We start from the raw sequence: 22,924 nt of genomic DNA, 5'->3' as shown, positions 1-22,924 counted from the left end.
GTATTCAGACCTTTTAGTACAGGGAGGTTTACTAAAATGGACAGCAATGCCTTCCAGCAGTGCGTTTGCTTGCGTCCTGCAGTGGCGCGATTCAACCACCAGGGGGGGGGCGTTTGGCTATAGAGTTTTGCTTTTTCAATTGTCAGCATAGACAGTCTATGATTGTCAGCAACGGTAAATTAGCTAATTTTACTCACATGCCCACTTGTATCACTACTTACTTATATCACAACTTATGTATGTTATTTATTATAGATTATGATTATGATTGTTTTCCATTTCCTTACACCCTCACCACAGGAATCCGTTTTTAAAAAAAAAATTAAAAAAGCTACTTCGGCAGTATTTACTGTATTTCCCCTAAAAGTTAATAGTTTTTCACAGTATAAAGTGCATTAACATGGTAGCAGCAATATCCAGAATGTGCATGTTAAATTTCACAAAGTGCAACAGCATTGGCTGTACTTAGCAACAGGAGAAGCCATGAGGATAAGATAATGGTCATGATGACAGAATAATTATTTCTTTTTTCTTTTGTTTATTAGTTACTTTTATTTTTTATATTTTACAAATAAAGATAACATTAGTCAAGTTGTACAAGATTCGCATGACATTCTCTGAGTGCAACATTTGGATACATTTACATTCTTATATATTTGTGCTACAACACAATAAGAAACATCAAAGTGAAAATAGAAATTTGTCAGTTTTCACAAGTAGACAAATAAATCTATAAAACAAACCAAATTCTGTCCAAAACAGTTGTGCAATGTCAAAACAATTGCCTGCAAAGATTGCAAGCTGAACATGTTACGAGTTCAGAAACACCTCAAACAGACTGGAGACTGAATGCATTCTGTAAAAGATGCCAAAGGGAAGCCCGATATTCACAATGGCAGCCCACATGCTTAACTGGTAGAATTCTGTTTCAGTGTCGTGATCAAACTGTGGACGAGCACCAAATGCAGGCATGATCCACAACTGTGAAAGAGAGAAAGGAGTCAGTGGTTATTTAGATCATTTCAAGGTGTAAATTTTAGGGAATGAGGGAGATGGGTACTCACGATGATGTTGCCCAGCAGCAGGAACATACACAATTCTCTCAACACTCGCCGCTTCCACAGCAGTTTGTGTTTGTGCTCGGCTGTGCTGCTGTGACTGTTCGCTGCTGCGCCAGGATTGGGATTTTTGTCCATGTCTGCTCTCTCCAGGCTGCTCACATCTTTGTTTTCCTCCAGCACATATGGATTTGCAACCACTGCATCTGGTTCCACCTCATAGAAAGGCTCCCGATGCAAACCTTCGATTATGAAAAAGTTCTGCAGGCCAAGCTGGATCACCATCATTATACCCCAGGCCAGGTTGAGCCTGTTCAGGTAGCCTTTGGCTCCAGTTGCAACCATGGCTATAATGGAGAAGTAACTGATGATGAACTGCCCCAGTGATGCCCCAACCAGCAGCCCCACATCAAGATTGTGCGTGGGATTTTTCTCTGAGACAACCTCCCTGTGATCCACCTTGAAGATTGCACTGCCAATCACGGTGCAAGCAGACATCATGGTAACTATGACTATATTCACGACAAAGTGCATCATCACTGCTTTGTCTTTCTTGCTGTCTTCAAAGTAGTTTGTTTTCATTTCGATCTCATATATGATGAAAGTTGCCAGGCCTGCAATCACAAGGAGGACTCCCAAAATAGGACCAATAAAGACATCCTTGAGGCTAAATTTGATGTGGTGGTGGCTGCTTTCAGCTTCTACTCTGCCTACATTCTTCCACATGATGTAAGCCATTGCAGAGGCAAAGAGGCTGTACTCGATATTGAAAGGGTACAGGTAGTAGTAGGCTTCCTTGAAGATGCTGCAGGCAGTGTGGCTGCACTTACATTGATGATCTCCATAGCCAGCTGTAAGACACGAAGCAATAAAGAGTCAAATGCTATTTTACGAACGCTTGCTGTCAGCTACATAAATCTTCATGGTTCTCCCTGCTTCAGTCACCTTTATTGATATACATGCTTCGTCTGGAGAGTTTGGTGTGATTGATGTAGTCAGGAACGATTGTTCGGTGAAGGGACTCTTCTGTGACTTCACTCATCCATACAACTAGATTTGTGGAGAGGATGAGCATCAGCCCACAGCTACAGACAAAGAGAAAAAGGAAAAGAGATGTTAAATTAAAGTGTTCAGATATGATGCCATGACTAGTAAATCAGTAGGAGAGCAACATTTAAAAAATGTCTTTTTGCATGTAACTAATAAATATATTGCTTCTGACAGTTTGGATTTATTGACAGACTTTATTATAGGAGAACGTAATAACATAGAAAACACTTTAGCATATGTGAATCTTTGTCCAGTTGAAACAAGTGTTTTAGATACAACATGCCTTCCCCGGGGGGGTTTGTTAGTCTGTTTTCTATCATTTAATCAGTCAAATGACTGAATAACTTATTTGCAGTTGTTTGTCCAACAATAATAGAAAAAATCGTTAAAAAAAATGCAACTTGGTAACTGAGCAGCAAATAATTTAAAAAGAGAAATGCAAAAAAACTTAAAAAATAAAGATGTAAAATAATTTCAACCACCTACCGTGAAAGGTTCTTTTGGACCTGCACACAGTCCTTTGAATGAATCCACAAAAAGTACGTCTGCAGGTTGATGATATGAAACATCTTTACTATAAGCACTTTGAAATGATGAGGATCACAATGCATGAGGCAAGTTATAATTCATTTTTACCTGCACAATAACAAAGATAAATTGCACCACAGGGAATGCGACCTTAACACCTGAATCACAGTGGAGGTAACCAACATAGCTGGTTATCTTAAAAATGTCCATGATGATACTGAGGAGACCAAACAGGAGAAGTCCTCCTGAAAGTAAAAGAACATTTTAAACAGTCAAAAAAAAAAATCTTCAAATACCTAATAATTATTCTGTATAGCGACTATCTAATGCTCTTACCCCTGAGCCAAATAGGTCCAGCATGCTCATCCTTGTAGACAACTGCATTTTCTGTCCTGGCTGTGTAGATACTGTAATAGAGCATCCAAATTGAGGCGAAGAGGAGGAGGACGATGATGAAAGCCTGCTGGTCCAGAGCGCTGATCTTGACATTGTCGGTAGCACTGCCACTGACCAGAGAACATCCTATGATCAGGATGTTCAGGCAAAGGACTGCAGACAGCATCCATCCCCAGTTTCGGCCTCGGTCTTTCACAACCTCAGTGGAGGAGATGTTCAGCTCAGGTCTGCTTGCAGTCTCTGGTTGCTCCGCTCCACTGATGTTGGAGAGGTGTGTCTCTTCCATTCCGCTGTCTTTAGTTGTCATCTTGCATGGCTCACACAGACTGCCACTGGTCAAACACTCGCATGGATTGTCAGAGTTATAACACATCGCTCCTGTCTTTAAGATCTCCTCATTGGGGAGCTGTTTCAGGAAGCGGATATGAGACATGACAGGTTTAACAGCTATTTCCAGTTACCAGCTCACTGTGAAGGCAGATACCTCCTTAAATGAAGGCTTTCTCATCTTTCACTTGTTCTGGTTTTGAAAAATAAACATTTAAACTGGATCTATGCAAAACAAAACACACATTTTCTTCACATAACCAAAGCAATCCTTTCCCATTGTGAGTAAATCAAGGACTGACACCAGGATAGGTTAAATACCATCAATGTAAATACTTATCAACAACCAAACTGATATCTTGTACAAATTCTTTGAACCAAAGATTTTTAGGACTCGTGTGCTCACCTGATGGGGGGAGTTCTTAAGACTGGTCTGACTTTTCTTAGCTTTTATATACCCCCAAAACCAACGTTTCTTTTACGTGCAGTCGGTCATAAATGTCAGTGTGTTCTGAACATCAACAAACACAGCGTGTTTAGCACAAAATATTACCATAAAGTTCAAAACAAGTTTCCAAGAACAGCCTTGTGTCAGGTATCCCAAATTACAAGAAACCAGTTCTTCTTTTGTAACAGCAAGTTTTATAGATAATTTGACATTTATATGTGTGTTACTCAAAATATAAAGATGTTTTAGCATTCACAAAGGTATTAAAGGTTTGTGGATTTTTCTCTTGGTTTTTTTTTTGCAGGTATCTTTATAGCAAATGTTTCCCACCTATGTACTTGAAGAACTTACATTTATTTCTTTAACCTAATGGCACAATGGAGACTGAATTTCCTGTTCTGTAAATAAGTTCTATAGTTATAGCAAGTAAGTATAGCGCTTTTCTAGTCATACAAACCACTCAAAGCGCTTTACACTACTTGTCACATTCACCCATTCACACACACACTCATTCAACACACTCATTCAACACACTCATACCCCGATAGGACAGTGGGGGGCAGTTTGGGGTTCAGTGTCTTGCCCTAGGACACTTCGGCATTTCAGGGGAAGCCTGAATCGATCCCTCAACTTACCAGTTGAAGGACAACTGCTCTTCCTCCTGAGCTACAGCCGCCTGGTACAACTGTGCTTAATTTTAATTGACATTCAATCAGGGGTGAACTGAAAGTTAAGCCACCCAACACCTTATTGCATTTATAAAATCTTCCATTGTTCTTTTTTGTTTTCTTTTTTTTTGGGGGGGTAAGTATGGATGGGGCAAAGGAAAACTATGACAGCACATGGTGCCACTGACTTCTGTCCTTTAATCGTCACGATGATTTTTTTTTTCTCTCCCAAAACTCATTTCAGTGATACAGGATTTTTTTTTTCCAAAACTCATTTACTTCTATTTCTTCAACTAAAGTTGAGTTACTTGTGATAAATGACTTTGCACAACTTTAGAAAAGTCGAAGAAAACCTATCAAAGTGTAATTATCTCCAAAGTCATTAGGGTTTAGCACACGTAGAAGCACAAATGGATCTTTCAAACCGAATAAATATGACCCCAACATAAATATGGCTCTGATTCAGTCAACTTTACTGGAAAACATGGCTCTGTTTGGTGCTTGGTTCTTTTGTTCCGGGTCATGTCGGCCACCGGGAGCACTGTTGTATAGTCCTGTTGGACCGACGGCGCGCGCTGCGGCGTCCCTGGATACCACCGACTCGCTCCGCTTGGCGCTTCGTCACAGTTCAGAAGCGTCTCGCTCTGGGTGAACTTGGGGGCAAATTGACACTTTATCTGTGTGCTAACCACCACCTGCCCGCATGACAACGGCCATGGTGGTGGTGCTGATGAAACGGAATGGAGTCGGGCACGGTGGACCATGAATGACAGGTACCACAAGGCGGCCCGGGACGGCTACCTGGACCTGCTGAAGGAGGCGACCAGGAAGGATCTGAACGCACCGGACGAGGATGGCATGACACCGACGCTGTGGGCTGCTTATCACGGCAACCTGGAAGCTCTGCGGTTGATTGTGTCCAGGGGGTGGGTATGATGACAGAGTGCTAAAGAATTCCCTCAAGTGTCAGAATCATTCATGCGCTTTTATATTTTATTTTATATTGATTTTATGACTAGCACATAGCTATTTGTGAACAGTTAATTGAATTTGCAGTAAATTGTAACCTACTGTTAGTAAGTCAATAGCCTAACCCAGATATCAAGCACTTGCCCAGCAAAATGGAATAAAATAAACAAGTGGAATAACATTTAATCATTCACCTGCCTAAAGGTTGAATTTGCAATATGGTGTCAAAGTCATGGTGTAGACAGCACTGACCCATGCTGGTCTGGATGTGGGGCAGTGGTATGTTTGCTATAACAAATTCACACTGAATTTTTTTCTTGGAAGACTGTAAACTCATACAGTAATCTTATGAATCAGCATCACTGTGGTTCTCCAACATGGTGATAAAGTCTGTAACTGTCATTATCACCCTCTGTAACTTATATGGTTGGATTTTTGCAAAAACATCAATGGCCATTTTTATAGTTATGCAGGATTGACCAATCAAAATGATAGCACTGCAAATGGTAAAATAATCAATTCACTCAATACCTACGATTTCTGAATGTCCTTGCTACCCTTCAAAAGAAACTTTATTGGCATCATTTCTAACCCTCACCTAAAATTAGTTTTGTTCATTTTAATAGTTTAACTTAAGCATTTTAATGTCACAACTTGAATAAGAATATTTAAAAAAATTTTTTTAAAAATCAGGCTGCGTCATGTTTTACAGACTGGTCATTCTCCAACAAAATATGCAATGTGATTTAGTATGCACGTGCAAAAGCTCATTTCTTTTCTTCTTCGTTTGACCCTGTTTTTATGCCAGTGAGGAAAATGGGCCATAAATGAGTCTGCTTCACTGAGTAATTCTAAAATGGGACACCAGAATTCACTGTTGCTTTGTTTATAGGATGCAGAATATTAGAAGTAAGTACATTTTAAGCTTAGTTTGACTATCCCAGGGTTTCATAAAGAAACAGGAGCCATGTCAGGGAAGACTATCAGCATTGGTTTCATAAATCCTACCTCAGGAGCAAAAGAGAAGATGAAATAACTTTCTTTGTGGTATTACTCCTCTAAACGGAAAAGCTTTCTGGTTTATAATGGGTAGGGAGACCTTAAGAACCAAAAATGAGGTCAAGTAGCTTTTTTTTCAAATAACGCAAAATTAACATGTGAAGTTCAGTATTTCCCACAAAGCGAATGTCAACAGAGCTGCAGTGCTGTTTGGCTGCTAAGGGACATCATGTTCATCTGATAACAGCAGGAATGGACTATGATGAGTCTGACTGACATGTACTAAAATGAATATTAATAGGTAACACAAGTCAAACTCATAAGAAATGATATAATGAAGACAAGTCTGACACTGCTTAACGGAGTCATGGGAAAGATGCCATTCTTACTAAATATGGCACGTATATTGCATTGGGCCCCCTGCAGTAATATCAAATTGTCAGAGGAAGTGAAGACAGAGATGGCCCTTAATGTGATAACAAACAGGGGAGGGATAAGTAAGCGGACACTGCTGTGCTCAGCAGTTTACCACACACATAAATCATGACATATAAAGCTGCCTTGGATGATCACTTTGTATGACAATTATATTAGATAAGCACATAAGGTGATAAATATCTCATCTTTATAAAGCTTAGTTCTCTCTGTCCTTTCAAATCAGTTCATGGCCAATCATGGTCTTTATCTGTTTCAACACAGCGCTGACGTTGAAGCTTTGATCGTTGTTGTATTTACGTAGATTGGGATGTTTTTCCCACTCACTCCCCATCATCCACAATGAAGAATGCCAGATCAATTAAACCATGAATGAAAACTCCTGCATCTTATTTCTTCTTCTTTCCATTTTAACGTTATGCTGTTTAAACATAGAGAGCATGGGGCTGAAATCAGAGTGGGGCTTCAATAATCGCAGCACAAGCAGGATCAGGCTGGTCTGACCCACATTCCAAGGGAAAACCTAACAGTGCCGTCCATCAATTATACATTTGCACCTCAACCGTAGTTTCACATCCATTGCATCAAATATTCAGCAGTCTGGATGTGGATACAGTGGAGGACAGGACACAAGACAAAAAAAGGCAATGACAAAAATACTTTAAAGGTGGAGTATGTAAGATTTTCAATATTTCAAAATAAATTAACTAAAAAAATAACTACAATCATAATTAGATGTAGGTTCCAGTCTGTCCATATTTGATGTGTTATTAAATTACAAGTTTAATTAATGACAAGGACCCTTCTTAAATGTTTGCCTACCAGTAAAAAAAAAAAAAAGTGCTTTTTGTCATTTGTCATCATTAATTATGATTGTAGTTATTTTATTAGTTAATTTATTTAGAAAATATTGAAAATCTTACATACTCTACCTTTAAACAAAACTGTGGGGCAAAAAGCAGAAAACCACGAGCAGAAATTATTTGAGCAATAGTGTGAGCTGAGGTCATTGGTCACATTTCTTTGGGGGTAAAAATATGGATTAAATATAGTGTGAAAAAAGTTCATTGGACGAAAATAAGCTGTGATATATTTGCACAGGCTCTCAGGTTAATGTCCGGAAAGAAATATGCCATTTAAAATACAGTTCCACACACATCCTTCCTACATTTCATCTGTATAGGATCATCTATGTACAATGGTTTGTTCTGACTTGAGGAGTTCAGTGTGACATCACCAACAATGCACAATTGTGCTTTTTGAACCAGGCGCAACTTATGTGGCCTCCCCTGAAACAGGATACAGGTAGTGGAGCGGTTGTGCTGGCACTCCTGTGGTCATATTACAGACATGAAACAACAGAGAAACACACAGACTGGTAACCCTCGGGTCGTACACTGTCACTGAGGGGGAACATGTTGGGTTTTTTGTTTGTTTTTTTACTGAGGAGGATTTGATCTCTTTTAGAAATCAAACTCTCCTCAGAGTTTTTTTTTTAAAACTCAAAGATAAATGGTTGCCTTCTTAAAAGTTAGAGCGGTGCCCAGACTTTGAATTATTAAATTAGGTGCTGTTAACAACCCACGGACTGTAGGTCAGCAGTGAAAACATAATCAGAAAATGACATGCTTACTCATGGGTGGGCTGTGGAAACTGATCCAAGAAGGTTTTAAATGTAACTAGAAACTGTATCAGAGTCTAAGCTAAATAGAATAAAAAATATTCATTCATCAAAAAGTCTTAAGTCAAAAGATTTGAGCTAACATTTTTCTCATGGTCTACAGGGGAGACCCAGACAAGTGTGACATATGGGGGAACACGCCCCTCCACCTGGCAGCTGCCAACGGTCACCACAACTGTCTCTTCTTCTTGGTGTCTTTTGGAGCCAACATATGGTGCCTGGACAATGACTATCACACACCGCTGGACATGGCCGCCACAAAGAATCACATGGACTGTGTCCGCTATCTGGACTCCATTGCTGCCAAGCAGACAGCTCTCAATCCTAAACTGATCAACAAGTTGAAAGACCGGGCCTTTCGCGATGCTGAGCGACGGATCAGAGATTGTGTGAAGATGCAGAAGAAACACCACAAACGAATGGAGCGCAAGTTTCATAAAGAGGCCTCTGAGGCTTCTGCGTCGGATGTCATGAGCTTTTCCAGTTATACCAGCAGCTCCATTAGCCGCAAGCTACGCAACTTCAATGCAGCCACTATCAGTGTGCCATATTCTCAGGTTAGGAGTTCATTTGTTCTTCAAGGGTTGCCGTAGTAGTCGAGATATTTCCTAGATGGTGGGTGGATGTGTTTGATCTATCTCAGTAGGAATATAAACAATATTAATGCAAGTGTTTGATCATTGTGTTCTGCCCTTTTAGGCGACTCTCCATGCCACGAACCGAGGAAAGACAAAGATCCAGAAGAAGCTGGAGAAAAGGAAACAAGGAGATGGCACTTTTAAAATCTACGAAGATGGAAGGAAGAGCGTGCGCTCTCTTTCTGGACTTCAGCTGGGTAACGATGTCATGTTTGTCAAACAAGGGACGTACATCAACCCACAGGAACGCGGCCGCCGCAATGTTCGTGATATGTTTCCAAGAGACAATGATGATGCCATTTCACGTGCCATGAGCGAACCAGACCTGCACGGGCCAGATGTGGACTACTCTGAGATCAGCACCGACTCTGGACATGATTCCTTGTTCAACCGACCCGGTCTCGGCACAATGGTCTTCAGGAGGAACTATGTTAGCGGGGGCATGTTTGACCTCGGTGGTCGGGATGCTGCTAGTGTGGCCCAGTCAGGCAATAATGTGCGTTTACGCAGTCGGCTGCAGTCATACCCAAGTATGGATGAAGACAGTATTGGGAGTGCACACAGCCTACAGGAGAGGAATGTGGAAGAGCTGCCCTGGGAAGAAATTGAGTTGGGGTTGGATGATGATGATGAGCCTGATACAAGCCCTCTGGAGGTCTTTCTTGCTACACAAGGCATGAGCGACTTTTATTCCATCTTCAAGAGGGAGAAGATAGACCTAGCAGCGCTGTTGCTGTGCTCTGACCAGGACTTAAAGAGTATTCATATCCCATTAGGACCAAGGAAGAAAATCTTAGATGCCTGTAAAAGACGACTTGAGACCATAGAGGACCCTGACTACATCGAGGACACAGAGTTGTAAGTTTCTCAGATAGTATGAGGCACTGCACAATTGCATATATTTTCTTATCTTTGATAGACATGGACAGAATTTCTCAGGCCTTCATCTCTAGAATTGAAGTACAGTTTACACACTGATGCTTCAGGATTAATGATCTATGAATCGTTTGTTAAAATATATCAAGACAGTGGAACCAAATCAGTAATAATACAATAATAATACTGCTTTCTGGTATTTTTATGGAGCCTGTTTTGATACTTGTAATTACAGGTTTGTTTTTCAAAACAGCACTTCCCCTTACAGAGCACTACAAGTAAAAATAACCAGAGTATTGACAGGTTACATCTGATTCTCTTTTAGAGGTGTGCTGCACAGAAACTTAACAAAAACTACTTTGGAAGTTTGCTGAAATGACCTGCAGTAATTGGATTATTTTAAACAAATGATTCAGTATTTATTAGATGTTAGAAAGAAAAATTGAAGGATATAGTTGATTGATCGACAAATTTTGTTCTAGTCTGAGGGGAAATTACTATGAAACCTACCTAGTAACCGGTTGGATGCGAAAATCTAATAATTTTCCAAAGCATTAACACTTTAATCCATGCTTTTATTTTTTAAGGGAAGTATCTGAACTGTAATGCACATGTTGTTGTTGGTAACATTTAGCTTCTGAGAAAGATAACAAACATGCATTCTTCTTTTGGTTGCTCTACAGATAATCAAAGTTGTGGATGGCCATCTTGCTGTGTGCTCATCCGGACGCTAATGGTCAATAGATTGATGTTGGACAATGACACAAATGAGCTGAGAGAAGAATAAGGAACACTGTCACAATAAATATATCAAGCTAAAAGGTATAAGGGTGAGATAGATTCTTCAAATGATTCCTTTACAGTTTTGTTTGCTCGGTGGGATCACAGAAGTGGTCTCTATGTATCGGATGAATGGTCGGAGTCCCCTGCACTGCATGGTTTCACAAACTGAAAGACATTTATCAGAGTGCAGCAGAGTGTTTCATTGTTGAATTATCTAACAAAGAGCTGATTGTAGGGTCCCAGTTACTGAACATGTTTCCCCCTGTGGGTTAAATGTTACCACCTCATGTGCCTGCAATGCTTGTGCCTGTGCATTTGCTTAAATGTGATCTTTATACACTGAGACATTGTTATTAACAGCAATATGATCAAGATTTGTTTTCTTGGAGTTGTTTTTAATTACATTTCATTGCTGTATATGTTTACATGCAAGAAGCCATGTGCATCTAAATGTTGCTCTCTGGTAATGAAAGGCCAACTGTACATTAAGAATGCTGTAATTTACTGTAGTATTGTATACAACGTGACAAAACAGTATTTTCTGCTACTCTTTTTTGTTTAATTGTTTTTACATAAAACTTAACACATTAAGATCACACAAAGGTACCTATTAGCCTTTATATGCCACTCATGTCAGTCTTCCAACAATTTGTACCTTTCTTTTTCTTATAATCCACAGCTGCACAGTAGCATATGTTAGTGTATTTTGTCAATTTTTATTTTAACTTAAAGTGGATTTGACTTAAAAATAAAGATAGTCTTTCCAAAGCTTTCCATTAGTCACATTGCATGTTTTCCACCTGGTATTGCATCTTTTTTACTGCTACTGCTGTATTTGATGTACAAATAAGGCTGAAGTTTATAGTACAAGAGCATAATGCAAAATGTGCTGTCACAAAACACTGTCATTGTTATTTTTTTTTTAGGAATAATAAGGGTCTTGTGTATTTCTTGGAATTTTTGGACTTGTCAGCATTAGCATGAGTTTACATCAGAGGTGTCCAGCTCCAGTCCTCGAGGGCCAGAATCCTGCAGGTTTTCTATGTATCCCTGCTCAGACACACCTGATTCAAATTAATTAGTAGTAGAGCTTAATCAGTTGTGCACGTCATTGGCTGTTTGATCCATTTAGTGGAAGCTTGATGTGTTGGAACAGGAATACATGGGAAACCTGCAGGACAGCGGCCCTCGAGGACCGACTTTGGACACCCCTGGTTTACATGAATAACTTAAGCATTTCCCTTTTTATGTGCTGGTTCCCATGAGAATTAACATAATAACTTTTAAATCATAGTAAACTATTTTTTGAAAGAAAATGATATATAAAATCAAATGGTATGTTGCACGTTTCACCAGGATTATATGGCAAAGCAAGCACAAGAAAGTAACCTCTCTTCCAGGAGATGAAAACTTTTGAAGGGGGGTGAGGGGGGTTGACAGTGGGAACCAGAAAAACTGGTGCATGTAAATGAGACCTTCTAAAACCTTATCCAAATTTGTTTTAAAAGGTAAAAAAAAAAAAAAAAAAAAAAAAAAACAACACAGTAATATTTTTAAAAAGTATGAACTAAAACACAATCAGTTTATTTAATCTTGGTTCTTTTTTCCCTGTGGTGTTTTATTTAGCATGCCATAAAATCACAAACTTTACAGATACTGAATCAATGATTGTTTTAAAACATAAAGAAACATTTTGCAAACACTTTATTCACACCATCCAAAGACATGCATGGTAGGTTCATTTGTTACTCTAAATTGTCCTTAGGAGTAAGTGTGAGTGTGAATGTTTGGTCTATGTGCTGGCCCTGCAGTGGTGTCGCGGCCTGTCCAGGGTGTACCTTGCCTCTTGTCCAGTGATTGCGGGGATAGACTCCAGCTTCCAATGGAATCATGGTGGAGAAAATTTATCTGAAAAGGAGTTTACGTTCAGCACACCTGCAGAAGACAACAGGATATGAAGCAGGTGTTCAGCAGAACTGTTAAAACTGCATCATCTTCATAGCAAGGGCATGTTAAGCTTTTCAGCTTAACATGACTTTTCTCAAATTTCCCATCGCGACTGAAAATATGCTCTTACACAGATGTAGTTACAATATAATATTCAAAGAACAGAGTGTTCACATCACAGAATATGATCAACAAAATATGCTTGCATGTGTATTAAGAAGAAAACAATTATAATTCTGAAACTATACGACCATTATTTGTACAACTATGTATATAAATATATGTGTGTGTGGAATATATATATATATATATATATATATATATATATATATATATATATATATATATATATATACTACTCACAAAAAGTTAGGGATATTTGGCTTTCAGGTGAAATTTATGGAAAATGCAATATGTTCATGCTACAGTGATATAATATCATAAAAGTAAGACATTTAAGTAGAAGGATGCACTACTGATTTCCTCATCTCAAAAAATTCATTCAACACAAAAGGTAACAACAATGGTAGTTACACCACAACAAAAAATTTGAACGTCTCAGTATCTCCTCATGTGCCCTTGAGCATCAATTACAGCTTGACAACGACGTCTCATGCTGTTCACAAGGCAACTTATTGCCTGCTGAGGCATGGCATCCCATTCTTCTTGAAGGGCAGCCCTCAGGTCATTGAGATTCTGGGGTGCAGGGTTTCGAGCCTCTACACGACGGCTCAGCTGATCCCACAGGTTTTCAATGGGATTTGAGGTACACCAGTCTCCAACAGCCGTTCCCTGATGATGCGGCCTCGATAAGCAGGAGCATTGTCGTCCATGAAGATGAAATTAGGCCTGTGCTGTTCATGTAGGGGCACAATCACTGGATTAATGATGTTATTCAGGTAGTATGGGCTTGTCACTGTACCATTCACAAAGTGTAGGGCAGTTCTGTACCAAGTGGACACCCCTGCCCACACTGTAACACCGCCACCACCAAAAGCTCGCCTGGTGACAACAGTGGCTGATGCATAGCGCTCTCCCTGACGTCTCCAACATCGTTGCCGGCCATCATTTCTGCTCAGTGTGAATCGACTTTCATCAGAGAACAGCACTGAGGCCCACTGGTTCCTCGTCCAGCGTAAATGCTCCCTGGCCCATGCAAGACGATGATGCCTGTGCCTGGTGGTGTGGTCAGGTACCCGTGCAGGTCGTCTAGCACGCAGACCACGCTGATGGAAACGGTTTCGAATGGTCTGACGTGACACTTGGGTGCCTCTCACCTCTCTTAAACGTGCCTGGAGTTGAGTGGCATTCATCATCCGGTTTCTCAGGGCAGTGTTCACAATGTAGCGGTCATCAGCACGGGATGTGTCTCTCGATATCTCTGTTGCAACCTGCTGATGACACTCTGTGACACTCCAAGCTCAGTGGCCACTTCTGTCTGAGAACGTCCTGTTTGAAGCATTGCAATGGCAAGGGACTGTTGTTCCTTTGTTAGGTGTCGTCTTGGTCTCATGATGTCAAAATGTGAACAGCATGATGAGGACAACTGTTTAAACACCAGCTCTAATTGAACCAGGACATTTATTGGTCAATTCAAGGATCACACACCTGCTGTGATTTTTGCCGTTAAGCTCCTTGTTAGAGAACAGCAACTTGTGCAAAATTTATTGAAACATTTAACAGTTGGACATGTGAATTTAAAAGCTCAGAGAAGATCACATTAAGTTCACCTGTACAGGTTTGAATGCATTTTAGGCTTGTCGTGAAATTTCACCCAAAAGCTGAATATCCCTAACTTTTTGTGAATAGTGTATATACATATATATATATATATATATATATGTATATATATATATATATATATATATATATATATATATATATATATATATATATATATATATATATATATATATATATATATATATATGTATATACAGAAATAAATGTTGAATTTGCAAAGCAGACCAACACAGGCCAAAATAGCTGCTGCTGATCTCAAAGATATTGTATGAGGGAGAGAGACACAGCACAGACTGGGCTTTGGCATCCTGAGGCAGTTACATAATAATGAAGAGTTCCTCCGTCGTTACTTTGTGCTGCACGAATTCAGGAAGCTGCTCATTAGATATGTGGCTTTGTCTGGAAGCTCCATGCTTCCGATGTAACTCTGTTATCAAAAGGAAAAATGAAGCTCTTCTACAATGGGTCTCTTAGCAGTGCAAACAGTTCAAGTGGAAAAAAATAAAACACAAAAGTTTTAGCTGAAACACAATCCATTTGTTTAACCTTGTTTTTTTTTCTTTTTTTCCTTTTTTCCATATGTTGTTTTTTTTTTTAGTATGTCCAAACTTTACAGATGCTGAATCAATGATAGAGCTCCCAAGAGTCCTTCCTGGGAGGATTTTTTCTTCTCCATTTTTGTTTAATCTGCAGTGTTTCTAAACTTAGTGCTGGACTAAGGGGAAATAAAGGAGCAATGGTAGGGAGGGGTGAAAAATGAGAACACTTCAGTTGGCTAAGCACAGAATACCAAAGGCGGGGTTCCGAATTCTTTTGTTAAGCACTGCAAGAGTCTGCTTTGAAAACATAGGGAGAGAAAGCTGTAGGAACAGGAAAAACCTTCTAAACGAAATTTATCCCAGTTTAGATTTAAACATGGAGACTCTCAGTGGTGGCACTGAAGAGAACCTGATAGAGAGTCAGCACAATGTCAACATGAAGCAGGGACCAGAGAATCCTACGACTCCGGCATCTGACACACTGCAGCCTCAAGATGTGTTGTGCGACTCATGCATGGACAACCCCAACAAAGCGCTTAAATCCTGCCTGACGTGTCGGGTCTCCTACTGCAAAGATCATCTCAGACCTCATCTGGAAAAGGTCAAATTTCAGAACCATCGTTTGGTGGACCCCCTTCATGATATCGACTGTCAGACCTGTGAAGTTCATCAGCTTTCTCTGAAAAGCTTCTGCTTAAAGGATGGTTGCTGTGTGTGTCTGGAATGTGAGAGTCAGGAGCATGAAGGGCACCCAACTGCAACTTTGGGGGAAGCACGTGCACAGATTGAGGTCTCAAAAAGTGAAAAAAAGAAGAATATGCATTACAATTCTTTTATGTAAGTAATGAAGCATGTGTTGCTGTTTTGTTTACAATCATTTGCAGACCGAGCTGGAGAGGAAACATGAAGAGATCAGACAGAATGTGTCCGCTGTAGAGAGAGGAATTGAAAAACTTCAAACCAAAAATGAAATAATCAAGGTAATTTCTCTATTATGCCATATTTATTCAACATACAATAGTTCAATCTGAATGTACTATGTTGATTCATTTTCTTTTTTCCCCCCTTTCTTTAGTCTTCACTGCAAGAAGTTTGTGTTGTCATTGAACAGCAGTTCAGCAGGCTGCAGACAACCGTGCTGGAGGCCAGAAAAGGGGTGATGGAGGTGCTGGAAGGAGAGCGGAAGCAGACAAAGAGACAGGTGGAAGGGATCCAGGCACATCTGGAGCAGAAGAGAACAGAGTTGATGAAAACTTTGGCTCAAATAAGCAAAGTGTCCAGCAGCAGGTCTAATATTGACTTTCTGCAGGTAAAAGTCCAAATATATAAATATAATGAAATTATATTTAATGTTTTTTTGAAGGCAGCCAGTATTATTGTTAAAGTTTTTTTTTTTGTTTTTTTTGGTAGTTTAAGAATTAGGATCCTTTAGGTTTTAATCATGCAAAAAATCTCTGTACACTAACAGGTGGGACTAAATCTGTTTCCTTTGATTGACAGTATTATATTTTATTAGAGAAAACTGCACAGGCCAGTGGATTAAAGCTGTTTAGGATAAAGATTTTCATATCATATGGGATTAGTACAGGATGTTCTCTGAGATGAAGAGTATATTTTGGATGTGGTTGTGTTGGTGGTGTACACAAGGCTTTCTAGTTATTTAACAAAGGAAAAGTTTAGGATCAGAGAAAATAAATAGCATGTTCTTTCAACAGCACTTATTGATACCATGAACGCAGCAAATGTTACATTAGTTTGTTCTGTCATTTCCCAGAATTACACAGAGTGGAAGAAAGAAGAGGCAGATATGTGTGTGCCCACAGTGAACATCAACAGAATGGATCACCTTAACGCATACATCAAAGCAGTGACTGGTGTCACACAGGAGATTTGTGACCTGATTCTCTCTTCTTACAGGGAAAAATTGTCCATAATGTGCCAAAATGGTGAGCTAATTTCATTACCCTTAAATCTTAAGGTATCTGTTGTCATGATGTGGTTTCATTCGGTGCCTTAATTTCTGGTTTCCTGTTTTATTTTGTAGTTTTTCCTGTTTAGTTCTCTTGGTTCTTGTTTAGCTTCATGGATTTTCTGTTGTAGTTCACCTGGGTTCATTTACTAGATTTGTTTCACCTGTTTCTTGTTTGGTTTTCCAGTGTATTTATACCCCTCCGTTTCAGTTTGTGATTGTTGGTTCATTTGGTTAGTTCTGCCCTCATCTTGTTCTGGAATAAATCTGTCTTCGACCTGCATCCTGTTTTCCCTCATATCTGCATTTGGGTCCACACCACATCTCCACTGCCACCGTGACATCTGTACAGAGATAAAACTGTCAGGAAGCCTTCTATTAGTGTATCTTTGTTGTTCCCATACTTGTGATGCAAGAGTAGCGTTTCTGAATGTCTACTCTTTTAGTCTGAGATTCTTTAGGCTAATTTAAGGGCTCAGCAAAGTCATGATGATTTCAGGGTTACGGACATCTAAGATATACTGTTTCCATTTGTGTATTAGCTATTGAGATAAATAATCTAATAAATAAATTTATAAATTAGCTATTTATCTCAATAGCTAATACACAAATGGAAACAGTATATCTTAGATGTCCGTAACCCTGAAATCATCATGACTTTGCTGAGCCCTTAAATTAGCCTAAAGAATCTCATGTTTAGTTTCGGTTTGGGTTCATTTGGTATATTGATTAGCTTCTGAGATTTATGTACATTAACTTCTTAACTTATCGTTTTAATGTTTACCATACAAAATGTGTATTTGGAAGTTACTGCATGGTTTTCTATGTAAGTAAAACTTAGTTATTGCTTCTGTTCAGATCCATATTTTTAATAATCTTTTGATCAAATGTTTCTCACAAATACATAATACAGTATGATATTCTATCAATAATCTCTCTGCAAACAGATCCTAAATCACCAATACCAGACACTCAGCCTGCATCCCTGCCTAATCGTGAGCATCCCCAGACCCATGAGGACTTTTTGAAATGTAAATAAGTTTCACTGTCAAATATTTCAATGCCTTTTTTATTTGGTCTAAGTGTGACTTTATTAATCACCAAATTTTACTTCAAACTGCATGTTCCTGTTGTAGATTCAAGGAATTTGACCTTTGACTCCAACACTGCTCATCATTTCTTGCGATTAATGGAGGACAACAGGAAGCTGACCAACACCAGCCCATGGCAGCACAGCTATCCAGACCACCCAAGCCGATTTGAATTCTGGCGCCAGGCCATGACTTCAGAGAGCCTTTACTTAGGAAGACATTACATTGAAGCAGATCTGACTGGGGAAGGTGCGCATGTTGGCGTCACCTATAAGAGCATTAATCGTAAGGGAGAGGAAACCAGCAGTTGCATCACTGGGAATGATTTCTCTTGGTGCATAGGACGAAACAGCCGAGGTTTCGCTGCCTGGCATGCTGGTGTAGAGACAGCTTTGGAAGTTAATGATATAACCACGATCGGCATGTATCTCGACTTTAACCAAGGCACTGTGTCTTTCTATAATGTGACAGGTCCTATGACGCTCCTCCACACATACATTGCAGAGTTTTTAGAGCCCCTATATGTCACAGCCTGGCTGTCAAAAAAAGACAATATAGTTTCGCTTGGTATTGCAAAATGATGTATTAAATTACCAGTGGCCTTCACTGGGAGCTTGTAAAAGTGCTGCATTACAAATATTTGAGGTTACTTAACAAAGTAAATACTGTACAGGGGGTGGATTTTTCCACATGCATGTGATAAAGTAAATTTACTAACATCTAGTGGTAGTTGTACAACATGAACATGAGAACCCCTGATTTGCGGGTGTGTCAGAAATTCACTGCTGGAAAAGCTGCATTCAGCTTTTAGGCTCTACATGTCTGGAACAAAATCAAAGAAAGCCTTTTATCAGCTCAAGGTTAGAGACCAATTTGTCACGAGCTGCATTTCTATATAGTTCACATTTAAAAATTCAAATTTGATCCTTTTTTCTTTTCTAAAAATGGAAAATGATGCTCCTTTTTTATTAGCTGTGTGATGATGTTTTAATGCACTGAATCACCCTGTCGTTGAATTGTGCCATGCAAATAAACCTCGCCTTGCTGCTTTATTGCTTTGAAATGTGATAGGAATGATGACAGACAGCTGTGTTCTTTTTCATGCAAGTTTATTTAGTTGTTTATTTAACCATTTAAACCTTTGTTATCTGTCAATATTTTACATTGTCAAGGTCTTTAGATTGATCACTGGTAAATTTGTGAGCTGTTAAATCATTGTGAGCAAATCAGAAATATTTATGTCACGGTCAACTTTACACTGTAAAATCTGTTTCATTTTCATCATAAACTGGATTGATAAAGTGCACTCCTGTCTGAGTCAAAGAGATAGAATTATTTTCAGTTCCGTACAGACCAGGAATATTAGTCATCGCATCAGGTTTATCAAACATTGGATTATCAAATCCATGGTCGAAAGCTCCACCAGGGTCTCCAACATCAGGGTTTTTCCTGAAGCTGGGAAGAGATGGCACTGAAAGCATGGACGGCATTTGAACAACACCTTTATGAATCAAAACTGTTAAAATAGTAATGAGTGTAATCAACGTTAAAACAGCAAACACAACTCCAACCACCATCCCTGCATTTCCTCCAGATGACTTGCCACCAGAACTTTGAATTTCAGTCTCTGTGATTCCCAGTTTAGATCCATGGGATTTAGCATCCTTCGTTATGTCCCGGGCCAGAGCTTCTGATAGCTTCCCACTTTCTCCATCCAGTATAACAACCTGTATCACAGGAATTTCCCCAACTGGAATAATCCCCATCAACCGCTGTGAGTGAACGACCTTAGACATGCCCAGCTGAATAGACTTGTAATGTGGCAGGTTCAGGAAAAGGTGACGGATTCGTTCCCTGTAATTCTGCAGGTTAAAACTGGCAGCAAAATGGATGGTAACAATGGCACCACACACTTCACAGCAGTGTCCCACAGGCTGGAGAGGCTTCTTACAGCTCAGAGAGCCACATGTTACCGTACCACAGATCAGCTTATTGTTTACTGAGTTCCCACAGTCACAGCCAGAAGGATTATTGCAGCCTGAGTTTGTAACGGTGACAGCTGAGGACCCATGAAACTGCAGTCGGCCTGAGTGTGAGCTGAGATACTGAGAAAACTCAGATTGACTTTCAAACATCTCCCCAAGCACAGAGATAGATTTCACTGGGATGCTGGACTGACTGGAGCTGGTGTCCACACGGAAGGAAGACCGGTCTTTGAAGACAACATCATCATACTGACAGGGAACACTCTCCTCATGGACTGAAAACAGGAAGTTCCCATCCTTCATGTCATCCAGGGTTCCGGCTGCCTGCCACAGAGCTGGATTAAACCACTGAAGAGACTCTGAGTCTTTGAAGTGGGTTGTTACACCTGCACCACAACCAGGGTCTTGTCCACCGACAACGTAAAAGCCAGCCCCTGAGTTCAGTATAAGCTCTCCGTCGACTGGCAGCCTCATCTCCTGCACAGCGTGCGTGGTCTCCACAAACACAGACACTTTTCTTTGAGCTGGAAACTGAGCTATGTCACTTCCACATGGAACATCTCCTTTGTCCCAATTGGTCTTATTCTCATAGTTGGTATCAGGAATCCACTGTTTGTAAAGGGCATTTGTTGCCCCAACAACACAGCAGAGCAGGAGCACGTCTTGTGTCTTCAGCATCTTGACTATTTGTGACAGGCAGAGAAGAAAGTGGTATGACCTTTGTTTCCAAACTTGTGACCATCACGAGTGCACCCTGCATACGACTGAAGTTCACGAACTTTAAACATTATTGCACTGCTCAAGCAGCTGACCTGTAAAAGATTTACATCTTCTGAATGAACACCTGCATTATAAAACACAAGTTTTTTTAAATAATTAATCTAAGATCTTATTCCCTACATTGAACTGAGATTGATGAAGTATTACTTTTTAATGTTTTCCCACTAAAAATTAATTCCTGTAATCAGCTTTTGTTGCATGAAATAATCCTTCTTGGTAGATTTTCATTAAGAACTAGTGAACACCTCATAAATTTTCTCAACCTTATTTAAGTTTAGGACATGTGACATATGGCATCAAGCCTCTAATTAGAACTTAATACAAACTATTGAACTCACAGACACTATTGAAACTAAATTAAAAGTGCAACATCTAGTCAAGATAATAACTATTTTAATTACTATGACCGCTGTATCATTTTTTCATATGCTAAACAAGCAAATAAGCACATACATAAGAATTATAGTCATCAAGTATATGACACCATCACCACAATAATATATTATTATAGTGAATCAGTATTTAATTAACTCTGTATGCTCATGTTAAACTGTTTTCCCATGCTTTAAGGAATATAAACTTATATTTTCAGATGCCTTAAATCAGCAGGTCAAAATCTATAGGATTCCAACAAATGTACTTCTTGGAAGATAACATACATCATAAACAAGTACCTGGAACCTGGATTTTTCCAAAGCACTGTACTGTTAGGATCTTATTAATAAGCAATAAACTACTTACTATTCAAATGGATTCATAGAATTAAAAATCTCCTTGACTGAATGTTTAATATTTACTATTTTCAAGATTTATATACACCTGAATAAAAAGGTTTTGGTCTGGAAAATGAACTACTTCTTGGAAGTGGACATGCATAACAAAGCACATTCACTGAACCTGTTTCAACCTCGTTCTCTGAGACATTACATGTCTACCTGTAAAACTTGCATTAGTCAGGGCCGCGTTGCATGACGTCACGTACGGGAATGTTTAAAAGTTTCCAAGGTGGAAAAACACTTTCCCAGTTCTTTGGACTGGAGATGTAAAATAAGTTGTAGTTGTTGTGAGCCTCTGTTCCACGTGAATTGTCCCAACATTTTTTGAAGAAATACTAAGCAGGATAAAAATACCAGGATAAAAATTTGGACAAAAAACAATGTTTAAATGTGTTAGCAGTGCCCTGGAGGTGCTGGGCGAAGTGTCACTAATCAGCTGAAACTAACTGACCCATTTGTTTTAACTTACTCCACCTTGTGCGATGTGTCAGGTTGCTCTGCAGCATGACCTGCATGAAGAACACTGCCCAGTTGTTTCCTGTTTTCTACTACTCTGTTTAACTTTGATGCAGAAAACTTAAGCTCCACGTCATCAGAAGTGTAGCTTAGCAGGTGTTGTGTCCCAAAACAAAGTTTTCTCTAGATAAGATCATGTTTCCCAGCTCGTATTGTATCCACTCTGCAGTGCTCTCGTTTGCCATTTAACTTAGGAACTCACAAACCTGCTTATACAGCAAGTTAACCTTTAGCTTGCTTTATTATCTGATAACACTCAATGGGCATTTGGGATAGCTTTTTAAACATTTTCTATGTGCTTAGGTTATGATATGGCATAGTGGGTTTACTCAAAAATAAAAGTATAATAAAAGAAAAAAAAACCTGAGAAGAAATATTGCTGTTTGAGATTACCTGAGTGATATAATGTTTCTCCCACTGATGACTAGGTGTCACTGAGGCCTGTCCCTCCACTGAAACAGCAGTATGTACAGATGGAAAACATCCGGCATTTGCCCAATCCTTCCCATAATACCAATGTATGTCTGTGGGAAAGTGTTCACCATGTGAAGCCAGTAAAGGAGAGCCCGTGTCATGGTTGTGTGTGTGGCTACTGCCCAGCAATAATGCCTTAACATCCTGATCCTAGACCTGGTCAGTGGCAGTGATTTAAAGAGTTTGACTATTACTGCTGTACATGGACAAATCTGCCTCTTCATTCTTCTTTAGTTTATGTATCATAA

General features: G+C 39.5%; 4 protein-coding genes across 4 annotated transcripts; 2 read left to right on the top strand and 2 right to left on the bottom strand.

The window, feature by feature from the left end:
- Positions 1–810: 810 nt before the first annotated feature.
- On the bottom strand, positions 811–3,405 carry otop2 (otopetrin 2; the record flags this gene model as incomplete). The annotated part of the gene is made up of 6 exons (XM_079253263.1): positions 811–981; positions 1,065–1,909; positions 2,004–2,143; positions 2,595–2,653; positions 2,745–2,881; positions 2,973–3,405. 6 exons carry the CDS (start codon positions 3,403–3,405, stop codon positions 811–813), a joined length of 1,785 nt encoding a protein of 594 aa, XP_079109389.1.
- A 1,832-nt stretch (positions 3,406–5,237) lies between these two features.
- On the top strand, positions 5,238–10,059 carry ush1ga (Usher syndrome 1Ga (autosomal recessive); the record flags this gene model as incomplete). The annotated part of the gene is made up of 3 exons (XM_079252382.1): positions 5,238–5,401; positions 8,663–9,116; positions 9,259–10,059. 3 exons carry the CDS (start codon positions 5,238–5,240, stop codon positions 10,057–10,059), a joined length of 1,419 nt encoding a protein of 472 aa, XP_079108508.1.
- A 5,402-nt stretch (positions 10,060–15,461) lies between these two features.
- On the top strand, positions 15,462–18,726 carry LOC306765593 (tripartite motif-containing protein 16-like; the record flags this gene model as incomplete). The annotated part of the gene is made up of 6 exons (XM_079253075.1): positions 15,462–15,875; positions 15,970–16,065; positions 16,161–16,394; positions 16,860–17,031; positions 18,002–18,085; positions 18,191–18,726. 6 exons carry the CDS (start codon positions 15,462–15,464, stop codon positions 18,724–18,726), a joined length of 1,536 nt encoding a protein of 511 aa, XP_079109201.1.
- Positions 18,727–19,398: 672 nt separating this feature from the next.
- On the bottom strand, positions 19,399–20,826 carry amn (amnion associated transmembrane protein; the record flags this gene model as incomplete). The annotated part of the gene is made up of 1 exon (XM_079252754.1): positions 19,399–20,826. Exon 1 carries the CDS (start codon positions 20,806–20,808, stop codon positions 19,399–19,401), a length of 1,410 nt encoding a protein of 469 aa, XP_079108880.1. The 5' UTR covers positions 20,809–20,826.
- Between the last annotated feature and the right edge of the window lie 2,098 nt (positions 20,827–22,924).

The sequence above is a fragment of the Telmatherina bonti genome (assembly GCF_933228915.1).
Source record: "Telmatherina bonti genome assembly, chromosome: 14".
NCBI lineage: Eukaryota > Metazoa > Chordata > Actinopteri > Atheriniformes > Telmatherinidae > Telmatherina > Telmatherina bonti.
Note: the sequence above shows the minus strand (reverse complement) of the source record. Positions and strands in the feature narration are given on the sequence as shown.